We start from the raw sequence: 14,512 nt of genomic DNA, 5'->3' as shown, positions 1-14,512 counted from the left end.
CTTGAGGTATTCGTCCAATCACAACGCACTGGATAGCTGGCCAATCAGCTTACACCTCGCTTTTCAGAACGATGAGCTTTGTAAAAATTGAGCGTTTCAGAAAGGCGGGGAATAGAGGAGCAACAATAATGTACATTATGTGGAAAATAATGTGTTTTTTGAACCTTAAACCGCATAAACACATTGCATTACACCAAATACACAACATAATGTTCTTTTTAGCAATGTCATATGACCCCTTTAAAAAAAATTGAGGACTTTGCCTCCTCATTTGAGAACACCACAGAACAGTAGAGGTATGAAGAGTGTATTAGGGGTGGGCGATACTGCAAATTTTGGTATCGATCCGATACCAAGTAACTACAGGGCCAGTATCGCCGATACTGATACCGATACTTTTTCCTTTTAAAAACATACATTTAAATGACCAATTACACTTTGAAAGAGCTAAACTCTGCAGGAAAGTGGATCTCGTGGGCCAGATTTGAGGATCCCTGGTCTAAATTAACAATATAATGGAAAACTAATTTAAAAAGTAAGTAAACAACTCATACGCTTACATATAACCTCTTTGTTACGTCAAAATAAGACTTAAAATGGCATGAAAACATGAGAATTACACTTTGAAAATTAACAATAACTAATGTTGATATGACTAAAATATTACATTCACCTTAAAGCTATGTGGATATTCATTGCCTTTCTGAAAGGAGTTTGCAAGCAGAGGAGCCCAGAATATGAAAGCAATAAGTAAAGTTTCATTTTAAGCATTTTCCTCCCATAGAAAATATAGTTATAAAGAAAAAAAAACTTAATGTGACAATGCATTAAGAAAGTAATATTAAAAGGCCAAACTCAGTGTACTGATGACGCAAACTATATGCAGGCAAGCAGCCCAGGATATGAACGCAAAGTGCATGCATGTTAAGTGTTTTCCTCTGATAGAAACCTATATAAATAACGCTTAACGTGGCTTAATCATTGAAGACAGTGATACTGTATAAAAAGGCCAAATAAGGTAAATTTAATGGGTCTGGCTTCCAGTCTCATACGCTTTCAGCAATTTTTAGCTATACAAAACAGCTTGTTTTGCAGCTTGATATTGCAAACCGGTGTTTCTTACCATATTGTTTTAATGTATTGTCTTAATTATAAACACACGGTGGATAGAACAAACAATTTTACCGTTTATTGCACTTTGTTATTTTTATCATTATTTCCCTACAGTGCCTAATGAAGTGGAAGTCTCGCACATTCACAGAAAAAAAAAGCTTACTTCCACATTGAAAAATAAGGTGGATAAGTTGGTGGTGTTGCTACAGTAGTGAATTTCTACTGTTCCATCTCTCACTGTAGCCAAAAGTATCCGCTTGCGCTTGGAGCCACTGAGTCACGTGATGGCATGACAACAAAACAGCATAGCAGGGGAGGAGCAGCATTGTTTGCATATGAGATGCGAAAAGAGCGGCATATACACACACAGACATGTCTACTCTTTGTTGAATGTATTAAGCAGTGTATTAAGTGTAGAGGAGAGAAAAATAACCTAGAATATCGATCTAATCAGGCTAGTATTGATCCAATACCAATACCAACGTTGGTATCGATATTATCAATATTAGGATCGATCCGCCCACCCCTAGAGTGTATTCTTCATAGTGATTCATAAAGCTTCAGGTACTTTCTGATGTTTAAATGTTTACATAAATTATATATCATCTAAAGCATGAAGTTTGAATTGCTCAGATGCATAGCTGTTCTGAAAATTAGCTGCAGTCCTTTGGTGACACTCACCCTGCTTGCAAAAAGAGTGACGCAATTGCCACAAGCCTGCCGGCCGCTCCTTCGTCGAATCCGCCGGCCGTCGCTCACTCTAACCCGCAGGCCTCTGCTCACTCTAGCCTGCCGCGTGTGACGCTGTGTGTTTCGTTGTGAAAACGAAACTACTTTGTTTGGCCTTCCAAAAGAGGACACAACTAGAAATCAGTGGTTAAGTTGTATTTACAACACTGTTCCAGAACAGTACAACCCAAATATTTCTTACCATATTGTTTTAATGTATTGTCTTAATTATAAACACACGGTGGATAGAACAAACAATTTTACCGTTTATTGCACTTTGTTATTTTTATCATTATTTCCCTACAGTGCCTAATGAAGTGGAAGTCTCGCACATTCACAGAAAAAAAAAGCTTACTTCCACATTGAAAAATAAGGTGGATAAGTTGGTGGTGTTGCTACAGTAGTGAATTTCTACTGTTCCATCTCTCACTGTAGCCAAAAGTATCCGCTTGCGCTTGGAGCCACTGAGTCACGTGATGGCATGACAACAAAACAGCATAGCAGGGGAGGAGCAGCATTGTTTGCATATGAGATGCGAAAAGAGCGGCATATACACACACAGACATGTCTACTCTTTGTTGAATGTATTAAGCAGTGTATTAAGTGTAGAGGAGAGAAAAATAACCTAGAATATCGATCTAATCAGGCTAGTATTGATCCAATACCAATACCAACGTTGGTATCGATATTATCAATATTAGGATCGATCCGCCCACCCCTAGAGTGTATTCTTCATAGTGATTCATAAAGCTTCAGGTACTTTCTGATGTTTAAATGTTTACATAAATTATATATCATCTAAAGCATGAAGTTTGAATTGCTCAGATGCATAGCTGTTCTGAAAATTAGCTGCAGTCCTTTGGTGACACTCACCCTGCTTGCAAAAAGAGTGACGCAAGTCCTGGAGTCTCGCCTCGAGCCTGCAGACAACAGGGAGTGACAGCAGGGTCAGTGACAGAGCTCTATATCTCTCTTTTATCCATCTGTTAAACCATATTAAACATCTCTTCAATATCGATGCAGACCTCACAATGTAATTTCAATGATATAATTTATATTAAAGAAAAAAGACCATTGTCTATTTTGATAGGACCCAGAAAGAGCCTGCAGTCGGCTGATCTCATTGACGTCAGTTGCAGGACTCTCTCATAATTAGACTGGATTTGCCGGACACCTTTATCTCCATCATCATTATTCTGTCATAACAACTCCACGAGTATCTTAGAGGAAGCACGCCGCAGCCATCGGTCAGGAAAATGTGTTTACTTTGGACCCACACATAGCCACACCCACCTTTCAGACTGCTTGTCCAGCTTCAGTAAAGCAGTGAAGAGCATGACAATCGCTATGGCAATGACAAAAAACTGAAAGAAAAAAAACACAAAAAGCAAAAACAAATGGGGTGGAACACAAAGAGGGGCAAGGCATGAAATCTCAAAACAAAGACTTGTTTTGTAAACATATGTAACAGTAAAATGTAAAACTTAAAAGCAAGTGACAAAAAAGTAACATGAAATGGACAAGACAGGCAAGAAAAAGGACAACAACGCAGGGCAAGACTAACCAAAAACTGACATCCCAATGTTGGCCAACAGAACCAACTGTACTGGGCATAAGCAAGCTGGCAAACTTTGATTGGTTACTGAATTACTATGTACTTGGAAAAAGCTGATCAAACAAATATAGTATCAATGTCAGGCTTCACAAGACCTCACGTACCTCCTGAAGCTGAAGGCGAACCCTGTTGAAGAGTCGCAGCCAGTTGGCTTTGGCCCTTACTGCAGGGTCCACAGGTGGCTCCAGCTTTGGTGTGCTGGGAAAAGATGGAAAAATTGTTAGATTTAACTTGCATTCAGCAAAATGTCATGAAAGGCTACACCTTATCCAAGGACTCAGCACATGAAGCTTACCTCTCTGGAGGAGCCTCTTTCTTTTCTTGTTCTGCTTCAGGCAGGACCTCGGTAGCAGGGGTAGGCAAAGGTTCCTCCGAAGGGGCTGCCAGCTTGCCTGCAGGTGTTGGGACCTGCTCAGGCTCCAACTCTGAGACTCGCGGTGGGGTCGAGGTACGAGGTACCTTGGCAAAGACATCATGTGGCTGTTGTGGGGGCGGTGACTCTCGCTTAGGCTCCATGGTCTGGAATGGTGGTTGGGATTGTGGTGGCTGTTGCTGGTGCATGGAAGCCTGTTTCTCCAGTGGTGGACGGCTGGTTGGGGCCTCAGGAGCCAATGTTGGGGCAGTGCTGGTTGGAGTAGAGGTGTAAGGTGGCTCCTGCTCTTCACTGAGAGTACCATCCAGTGGGTAAAGACCTTCATCCTCTTCATACACCATTCCTTCCTCTTCTTCCTCATAGGGATACTCCCCTTCCTCCTGCTCATAGATCTCAACATTCTCTTCATCATAGAGTGCACCTTCTTCACCTCCATCTTTGTTATACTCCCCATCATCACTGTAGACGCCCTGCGGCTCATCTGGATCCCAACCAGGTGAGTCTTTACCACAGCTAACGGAGGAATGACAGGAATGGTAGGAGTCATTCTCGTCGTAGAACTCTCCGGAACCTCGGAAGCTCTCACCATCCTCTGGGCCAAACTCCTCACTGAGTTGGGAGCTGCCGCGGCTCAGCTCACCCGAGGAGGCATAGCGACTACTGCCGGTGGGGCTGTGGGAGTAAAGAGTTGTTAGTTATATTAAGTCATGGAAGAAACAAGATGGGCGACTGCTGATATACGGGTTTATGGGCCATAAGAATTGAGGTAAAGAAAGCAGGAACGACCAACCACAAAGGAAAATTATCCTTGTCAGCTGATAGAAGTCTCTCCCTGCTGAAAACAACAGCTTAAACCTGCCACAGATGGTTTTCTGGTCTTAACGGGTCTCTCAGAAGTCAGGCCAGTAGACCAGCTTAAACCAGCTAAGACAAGCAAACAAATTTAGGGTTGGTTTAAGGTATTCTCTTCAGCAGGGAAACAGTTTCTGCTTAGGATGTATGCGTGCAGGTAAGGTGGTGAGAGAAAACAAGACAGAATCCTGAGGTTCATTTGAGGGAGTCGAAGGAAAAAACTCACATTAACATACAGACTCAAAAAGAGCTGTTTCACAAAAAATGCTAAGATGGCAATGGGAAGAGTTGTCAGTGGACAGATTCATCCAGGTGGACTTAAGAAAGGACAACACATTGATAAAACAGAGAGAGAAACACTGAGCTGACAGAAAAGGGGATGCAGCATTTTCCTGTGACACTTTAAACAATGGAAGGCTATTTATCTTTGCTGATGAATGAGCCAATTAGGTGTAGAGAGATTGAGAGAATGGAATGAGTAAGAAAAGACACGCTGCCACACACACACACACACACTCACTCACACATTATCGATTATGGGACGTAAGGTTTAGTAATGCATGAAGAATCAAAAGTGAAAGAGATGGGGTGTGTAACAGGCTGTGAGCCAAAAAGCGTCTGGGATTCAGACTGGAGAAATACGAGAGCCACAGGACACACACACAATTACACATACAATCACGCTTCTGTCAAGCCTTTCCGCCAGTTAGTCATATATCCTTGTCACCTTTTCTCACTTCCTCGCGCACGAACCCATAAATTCTCAAGACACACACACACAGCTTTATTTCCTGTCTTCCACACAACACGTTTTGGCTTTCAGAAAGGTTTTGTCTATGAGATGCTGAAAGGGTAAATCAGTGATGTGAACATCCCCTGGTCTCTGTCACAGCCATCGACATGGTCCCGCCTGCTGCCCACACACAGCCTAGTGTGTCTAAAGGCTATGTAATTAGCGCACACTAGGCTTTTGGAATTACAACGTTATTCTCTAACTCTGTCAGGCATATAGCAGGCAAATAACAGACTTCACAAAACACAGACTGTGTGACCAACCCAGTGGACCCCCATCGGCAATTGCACCAAATTCCGATTACACGGTACAGAAGACACAAGAAAAAGCTTCTGAGACGTACGGGTTGGTTACCTAATAACATGTGACAGGTCATTAACAGGTACACAGTAGTCATGATAGAGGACATAGATACATATACAAAGAGGTATAGATAGAGTATATATATCAATAGACCATGTATGTAAAAGAAGGATTGGTGCACATGCATGGCAAGCATAGCGAGGACCACAGGACCAGACAAGTCCAATTCCACGACATCATCACAGCGGGACGGAATCACAGGCTGGAGCAGGAAGAAGAGCAGGAGGAGGAGGTGGAAGAGGGTGGAGGTGGTGTAGGAGCTACGGAGACCCACCTATCAGAGAGCGAGTGCCTACTGTCTAAGGAGTACTGGCGGCTGGTCCGCCTGCTTGAGCCAGAAGCCGAATCGAGATCGCTGCGGTCGTTGGTGGCGGAGTCTAAACTATCATAGCGTCTGGTGGGAGGGAAGGGGATGGGGGAGGCAGGAAGAGGAGGAGCATGAGTAATGTCTTTTTTCTTATTTGTTTTTTCATCTCACCTCATGTGTTGGGAAAATGACCCAACTTAAGGCAATGGTTAACCAGCTGCTAAGAGAGTCGTATCAAAAGCATCACTTTGGGATCAGGATCTATCCATTTGTAAGACTTTCTAAAGGATTCAAGAGGCTATAACATGTTGATATGTTGATTTGCAGTCTCAAGGCCTTTGCTTGCACGCATCTGTTAAGTCCACAAGACTGTAGGGTGGCTGCTTTGAGGCAGCTATGCCTCCTTTTGGTAAAGATATCTTAAGGGACAATTACCCAACAGTCTGCCCTGTTGAAAAAACCAGCATATGCTGGTTAGGTATGTTTTGAAGCATGGTAGCTGGTTTGAGCTGGCTTAAGCTGGTCCTTAGTTGGTCATGAGTTGGTTATTAGCTGGTCATGAGCTGGTTTAAGCTGGTCATGTGCTGGTCCTAAGCAACCATCTCCTGCACAGGACCAGCTTAAACCAGCTCATGACCAACTAAGGACCAGCTCAAACCAGTTGCAATGTTAAAAAACACACCTATCCAGGTTTTTTTCAACAAGGTGTGTGGTAAAATGACCTGGAGAAGGAGCTTCAGGTGCCATTTGGGACAAGGCAAGAGTCTCAGAGCACAAAGTCTCCAGCATGCAATGCAAGAATGCAGTGCAATGAAAGACAAAATGTACAGGAAATAAAAGCTCGTTTTGAAGTGAATTGGGCCAAAACAAGCAATTGAGGGCAAACGTTGCATTCATATCACAGAGTGGCACCAGTGTGGCTCCAAACCCATGAAGTGTATACAATGACCGCTCATCCAAGGCTTGTATACAGTCACCAATGCATAGGAATAAGAACAGAGGAAAGTCGCACAGACACAGTGAATGCTTTTACTAACTGATAGATGCTAAAGTGACTAGAATTAGCAAATACATTGCAACCAGGAATTGGTCAAATTTACCTAATGGGTCTCTGGTTATCATAGTCGTAGTCATGCATGTCGTTGTAGCGGGAGCCATGGTGCATGTGACGGATGGGGTATTGGTGCATGGATGCGTTGGGCTGAGAAGTGGTGTAGAATGGAGGCGGGATGCTGTTGCTGGTTTCGCTGCGGTAATCACTGTCTCGATCGTCCACAGCACTGTCTGGATCGTCATCTGAGAAGCAAGTGCAGAATTTAGATGTAAAACGTGTGGATTAACCGTAATATATATATATATATATTTTAAATATAAATGTTCCAGGACCAAAACCATACCCATCAAACTTCGGGAGGAATCAATGAAAGTTTTCATGCATTTCTTTTTAAACCCATAAAACAAAGTTTACTTACTTTGCTGGTCCCCCCATAGACTCCAGTTACCTATGGGAACAATGAGTCAACACAAAAATTAGAAGTAGGCCAAGAAATATATCTTTTTGAGACACATGCCTCTGTGTGACCATGAACAAGCAGCTTGTTATAAATCTAGGTTGTAAAACTACCAGGTGTGACACAGATGTAAATTTGGATGTCTGGAGTGCAGGATAGTGACCTCGCCCAGGCACGGTAAGTGCTAATGGTTAATAGCTCTGATGTAAAGCAATAAAAAATGGCCTGTTGGCAAGCCAAAGATTCCCGCTCCTCCTTAACCCACCCATGCTTGAGATATTGCTGAATACTGTCCAGGAAATCTCTATGCACCATCCATAGCCATCCATCTAGTGCTCAGAGATAAAGCAGTCTCATATTGGACCTGCTGATGGGGTGATTGGACCTCTAATGAGGTTCTGCACACATCAACCTACCAAGGGGCCTTGCAATTTATAGTGTGTGTGAGTGTGAGTAGCGCTTGAAGGCTCACAGCACTGAGTTGATGGCATTGAAAGTGGTCTCTCGTGTTCCTCCTGGTATGTGTACTGCAAAATGAGCAAACAAAAATTACTGTTTGAACAGGTGATAGTCTTTATTTTAACAGGTCAGTAGTTCAGAAGGCAAAGGAAAAAAAATACTGTTCAGGTCTCAGGAGTACTCTGACAGACTCAAATTAACGCATGTTCTGCCCTTGGGCTCTGGGGAGGACTGTAAACACAACAAGACTGGAGTTGAATGAAGAGACTCACATCTTGGTCCCTCATGGCATTGAGCTGCTCCAATTTCTTGGCCCAGTATCGAGCTTCCTCCTCCGGTATATCTGGAAGTATGAAAACTATGGGTTAGCATTAAAACTTAGAACAAGTGTGGACCAAATGCAGTATTTGAGAAAGCAAAAAACAGCAAGGATACCTAATGGCAGTTCGAAACGTGTATCCAAAAGCACTCGATGGAACGTGGGATCTTTGGTGCCACAGATCTCATTCTCAGCCATAATGACCTGGGAGTCTAAAGTCAGCCATTGTCCTGGACCTTCCTACAACGCAAGAGAAAAAAAAAAAGCACTGCGATCAGAGACATGTTGTTGTCTGTAGGGGTGGGAGTAATTTTATTTCACGGCAACGATACTTATATAGTTACAATATAGTTACTTTTGCTTTAAATAATGTATTTATTATATAAACATTTTTGATATCATAGAAATTTCATAATTCTTGTCACCAGTGTCAATATCACAAAAAAAAACAAAAAAAACTCAAGCTCACTGAAGACAAGTAAACAGTCAGAGATTAAATAAGAATTAGGAACCTTAGAATCTTAAACTCTTGTTTACCGCGGAAGCGGTCGTGTGAAGACCGAAGAGTGTAAAGACCATCGACTCTACCGTGCGACTCCACCGGGCAGGGACACCGGCAAAGGATAAGTATCGCTTTTTATTTCTCCTCTTTCCTACTACTTGTTTCACTTCTGTTTCAGTTTTTTATAACCATTTCTTACTATGTGTCAGTAAATTGTTGTTATTTTAGCATGTGTGTTTGCCTCAGTGTTATTTTTTTAGGATTACTGATGAACTAATGTACTTTGATTTGTATTAGTTATCTATTTTAGTTTTAGTCACAGTTGTAGTAATGTTGTCATTTTATTAGTTTTTTATTATGTCTATATAGGCTTTTTAAGTTTTACTTTTATTTAATTTGAGCTATTTCAGTACTTCAACATACAAAATGGAAATGAAATAATATATATATATATTTAATGTATTTATATATATGTACATGTATATGTATATGTGTGTGGCTGTACATACACATATGTAGTTGTTTTTTGGTGTTTGGCTTAGTGTTATGTTAGAATCATTATTATACTCATACCTTTTGTTCTTTTAATATTTTGAATTGTTTTTAGCTTTATTTTTTTGTTTTCATTTAAATGTTTTAGTTTTGAAATGTTGTTGTATGCATTTGTCATTTTTATTTAATTTCTTTTATTTTCTTAAAAGCTTTTAGCTTTTCGTTTTAATTACTTTTTCTTATTTGTGTATGTTTTAATTGTTTTTAGCTTAATTTTTTTTGTTTTCATTTAAATGTTTTAGTTTTGAAATGTTGTTGTATGCATTTGTCATTTTTATTGAATTTATTTTATTTTCTTAAATGTGTATTTATAGAGTTTTAGCTTTAATTACTTTTTCTTATTTGTAAGTCGCTTTGGATAAAAGCGTCTGCTAAATGACTAAAAGTAAAAGTAAAGTAAAAGTAAGGAACCAAATACAAGCAATAGGACAAAAAAACTACAGTAGAACAAATAAATAAGAAATACTACTTATGTTGTATTTAATTCTTGCCAGTGTTTAACCATTCAGAACTCGCGCGCTCTCCTGGGGACTGTGCGCTCATGCACAATCGAAGCGCACACACATAACGCAAGGTTCACACATACTCCGTTTGCTATGCGTATGCGTTGCATATTTTTTCCGCGCTCATGTTAATGGATTTTAAAGTGTTCACACTGCACACGGTTGTGGTCCGGCAGTGTGTTCCAGGAGCGGTGTGTCTGCAGCAGTGCAGTGATTGTTTCCACACCGAGTTTGCTGCACACGCTAAATTAAAGTGACAGCGTATTTTTTGCGGTAAATATGAAAACGAAAATGTAGTAATTACACCATAAATGCATATAATTAAAGTCTGTGTTTCACAGCCAACACATATGGCTTGTTGGCTAGTTTTAAAGGAAAAGAGCACTTTTAGATAAAAAAGGCAATGATAGATGGCACTCGTGGAGGTAGGAAAACAAAGTTCTTTATGAACCGCAGGATTACTTGTAATAAAGATTGAAATGCAAAAGAAAAGGCAGTAGAGTTGACTGTTTCTGTCAGTGGTAAGTTTTAATTTAGAATTTTTGCGATAATGTAAGAAAAGTAGTTTAAATGTTTTGCCACTTGCTTGAGCAACTGTGTTGTGCTGTGTGTAAGCTATTGTGCAACAACTGCATGAGTGTAAAAACAAAAATGCACTTCATGATCGAACATTTAGGTGAGATAAATATATATTTTTGAAAAATGTAAAAAAAATGCTCTCCTCCACCCCTCAAATAAATAAAAAAAAACCTTTCACAAGAGTCACCTATAAGAGGGAAATTCTCCCCTTTTTCAAAAATGAAATTCAGGCCCTGAATAAATGTCTAAAAATCCTGATTGAAGTATTACTATAAATAATTCTACATGATAAAAATAAGGCTTTAAAAAGATCGGTATCGGTGATCGTATCGGCAGTTACTGCTTTCTGGGATCGGCCTCAAAAATCCTGATCGGAGCACCCCTACAAATATTAACATATAGTATCTTACTGGGAATGGTTTCTGCAACATGTTTGCAATGAGAGCCAATGCTAGGCATCAGCTACAGATCTACATATATAGCTCTACAGAGGGTGAGAAAAGCTGCAAGCTGTTGGGGGCCAGGCAGGCCATCTGGGCTGTACCTCGTTCGACTGTCGAATGCTGCGCAAAGGGATCCACAATGTGCCAACCATGGTGTCCCAGATCAGTCCTTTGTTCCATACCTCCACTGTCAGGCCCAGATCCAGCCTGTTAATCTCACTAGAAGATGAAGTGAAGGGTAGTATTGAGAAACAGAGAGATGGAGAGAGATGTTCATGTGTTGTTATGATGATATGGAGACTATACTGCTATGACTGTTTCATATATATTCAATTAATAAACTCACATTAAAAATAAAGAGACCTAAGGCAAAATTTTCTGAAATACTGTGGAGAAACTGCAAGACTCAGTAGTTTTAGTTCGATTTGGTGCTGAAAAACCAGACCCCAGAGAATAGTGGACGACAAAAAAGATCAATTTTAACAGGGGCACTATATTAAATGGAAAAAGAAACAGAAAATAGCAATAAAAACCAAACAGGGTGCAGACAACAATGCCATCTGTGCCTTGGGCATCTCCAGTGCCACTCCATGTGAAGCTCCATAGGACTACGGTCTCTAAAGCGGCATCAAATCCTAATAATAGCCTTAACTTTGATATCAAAACCAATCCTTCTTATAGACCACAGGGGCTAATCTTGGGGACAGTGGTGGTGCTGCGTTAGACATTACACAGCAAGACACAGAGGTGCTGAAGCAGATCTGGCTTATAGATGACTCAAGATGAAGTTGGAAAGAATTTTGCAGTGTCAACCAGATGCTTTCGTGGTTTTGCTCTCAGTGTCTCAAAAGTTTGTACATGTATGTATTAGACATTTACATTCTGAACAAAATGCAAGAGCAAAAACATTTTCTTATTTGTGAGTGGATGCAAGTGTGTTGCTATGTTGTTCTAACTGGTTGCTAGGGTGGTCTGGGTGGCTACTTGGGGTGTAATGGTACACAGAAGTCACAGTTCGGTACGTACTTAGGTTTTGGGGTCACGGTTCGATACGAGTTCAGTACAACAGGAGATGTATTTTTTCATTTATTTTGAACACAGTAGTGCTACATATATGTAGCATGAGCAGTTGTTTTTTATTTGAATTAGACTCTAGAATTTCAAGATTAAAAGCAAAAACGAAATGGTCTGACTTTAGATTTGTGAAATTATGCTACATAAGACACCTGCACAAAACAAAAACAGCAGACGGACTGAATTAAAATGCAAATTTATTCTCTGACAGTAAATGGCGCTTATGGAACAGCAGCGATATAGAGCTTCCTATATAAACCCACAAATATTTTTCTTCCTATATTTCGAGCATCACGAACAGTGAGCTTGACCTGCCTGGTACAGTATCTTCTCCTGTTTACAGACTTCATAAAAATGCCACACAAATTACATTTGGGAAATTATTGCAATGCAGTTTGCGTGCAATTCTGGAATTGAGATCAGCCAAAATAAAACCCAAAACCAGTTCCAATTTATAGCCGGTCGACCGGTGCATCTCTAGAACCTAAACTTTCTCACACTGCTGATTTAAAGCAAGCAGGCGGTTCTTCAAGCTCTTGTGTGCCGTCTGAATGTGCCGTTCTTGTTTTGGGTTGTTGCATAGATCGCCTCTTCTTCTGCTCTTTCCTGTTGTGACGTTTAGCGTTGCATTACTGCATGCGCCCCCTTCTGGATTGATATCTATGACTGCCTGTATTCATCGTCTGACTGCATGAACTAAACCGTGACCGTTTGGGGCAAATACATGTACTGTTACACCCCTAGTGGCTACTACGGTGATTGCTAGGACAAGTAATGCAGATTGATTCTTATATGTTCTGGGTGCTTGAATGGGCATACTAGCCCAAGCCAAAAGAGCTCATCCAAGGCTTTTGAAATTAAAAAAATAAATTTAAGATATTACTTTGTTGTACTTAGCGAACTCCTCTATTTAAATGTTTTATGTCTGCTCTTTCAGGACAACCACAACACATATTCTATCTTAAGTTTAGAAGACAAGATTTTCTGCAGTCAGTGCTAAGCAACGTTTGGGCCCTTGAGGGTAAAACCATTAGGGGGTACTACCTGACTGGCACTACCAAGGGAATGCCAACTGTCACATGCTAAAACAGAAATAGCTCCTTCATCAAGGTTCTTGTCAGCTCAGTCGTAAGGCTTGAAACATACTCTACGCAAGTTTGTGACAGCAAATGTTTCTAGCTACATAAGCTCAAGCTCTCACAATAAAGGTTATGGAATGTGTCTGAACGCAGTTTAATTCACGTACAGATGGCATTCTCGGCATTGCAACTAGGGAACACACATTAAGGATGCGCAATGGGACCCTGTGCTTGGAATGCAATGCCCAAACATTTGCATCAGCATTATAGCTTACTTGTTTCCAGCCCTTCCTTATACTGTTAAAGAGAAAGGGAAGAGGAACTCACAACATGAAGTCCTGTTCCCAACATGGCTGACTGCCGCGCACGGTTATGGTGGTGCTTTTCACGTTCTGAACCTTCAGTGACACATACGTGTTGAATTTCTCTGCACAGAAATACCAGTGCATTTAATAGACAGCTGCAGGAAAAAAAATACAAAAAGATATTGTGGAAAGCTAGTTACAGTGAGACTTCAGGCTTACCTTGCGGTCCATCGAGCTTGGCTTTCTTCACTGTAATAGAGAGAGATGGGTATGTAATAAGTAATAAACACAGGTATTAAAAATAATCACACTTTACATATCAGGCAGCGCATTTCACATTCAGTGTCAGCATATTTGCATTTCTGCAAAAGGGACTCCAGTTTGTAGGGATTTTCAATTAGTGGGAAGGCAAATCACATTGGCTAACTTTAGCTTGAACAAACAAAAAGTGCCATGATACTATCATGGTTTTTGGACATTGTCCCACTGCAATGTTTTTTTTTTTTTTTGGTATGCACCATGTTGCATGGTGGTACCATGGTATATAAATACTATGATAATCATTCATTACCAAAGTATAAGGTGAACGTAAGTTGAACTTAGGCATGGGCCGATTACCGGTTTCAAGGTATACCGCGATCTGAAAATTTCACGGTTTCAAAACAGCTAATAATTTCCGTTATACCGTTCCTGCGGTATGCGCTGTTTTTCATGTCTCCTCAAAGACTGAAAGTGTAGGAATCCCTCAGGTTGAGTGCAGTGGAGAGTAACACGACCCTCCTCCTCCTGTTGGTGCAAGCGAGCGGTCAGTCACGTGTGCGTAGGATGGCAGAACTTAAAGGGTTAGTTAACCCAAAAATGAAAATTAGCCCATAAATTATTCACCCTCAAGTCATCCTAGGCGTATATATCTTTCTTCTTTCAGACGAATCCAGTCGGAGTTATATAAAAAATTGTCTTTGATCTTTCAAGCCGTTTAATGCCACATAGCGGGTGTTGCATGCATCCGTCCAAAAGCAGTTAAATAAAATGCGCCCATCC

General features: G+C 40.7%; 1 protein-coding gene across 6 annotated transcripts in view; it reads right to left on the bottom strand.

The window, feature by feature from the left end:
* The window catches only part of LOC107729682 (protein unc-13 homolog A-like), a 53,200-nt gene that overhangs the window by 29,561 nt on the left and 9,127 nt on the right, over positions 1–14,512 (bottom strand). For 4 of the 6 annotated variants that reach the window (XM_016540337.1, XM_016540339.1, XM_016540338.1 and 1 more), the window contains exons 2-13: positions 13,691–13,720; positions 13,494–13,593; positions 11,115–11,232; positions 8,551–8,674; positions 8,388–8,458; positions 8,129–8,183; positions 7,618–7,647; positions 7,246–7,441; positions 6,113–6,232; positions 3,753–4,502; positions 3,562–3,655; positions 2,716–2,762 (exon numbers count right to left, since the gene is read on the bottom strand). In XM_016540337.1, the coding sequence (XP_016395823.1) occupies positions 2,716–2,762; positions 3,562–3,655; positions 3,753–4,502; positions 6,113–6,232; positions 7,246–7,441; positions 7,618–7,647; positions 8,129–8,183; positions 8,388–8,458; positions 8,551–8,674; positions 11,115–11,232; positions 13,494–13,593; positions 13,691–13,720 (1,735 nt within the window). The remainder of the gene's footprint in view (positions 1–2,715; positions 2,763–3,561; positions 3,656–3,752; positions 4,503–6,112; positions 6,233–7,245; positions 7,442–7,617; positions 7,648–8,128; positions 8,184–8,387; positions 8,459–8,550; positions 8,675–11,114; positions 11,233–13,493; positions 13,594–13,690; positions 13,721–14,512) is intronic. The other 2 variants (XM_016540341.1, XM_016540342.1) reach the window with 1 other exon arrangement.

Source organism: Sinocyclocheilus rhinocerous, unplaced genomic scaffold (genome assembly GCF_001515625.1).
Source record: "Sinocyclocheilus rhinocerous isolate Xijiao unplaced genomic scaffold, SAMN03320098_v1.1 scaffold1149, whole genome shotgun sequence".
Classification (NCBI taxonomy): domain Eukaryota; kingdom Metazoa; phylum Chordata; class Actinopteri; order Cypriniformes; family Cyprinidae; genus Sinocyclocheilus; species Sinocyclocheilus rhinocerous.
The sequence above is the reverse complement of the archived record's forward strand: the minus strand, read 5'-3'. Positions and strand labels throughout refer to the sequence as shown.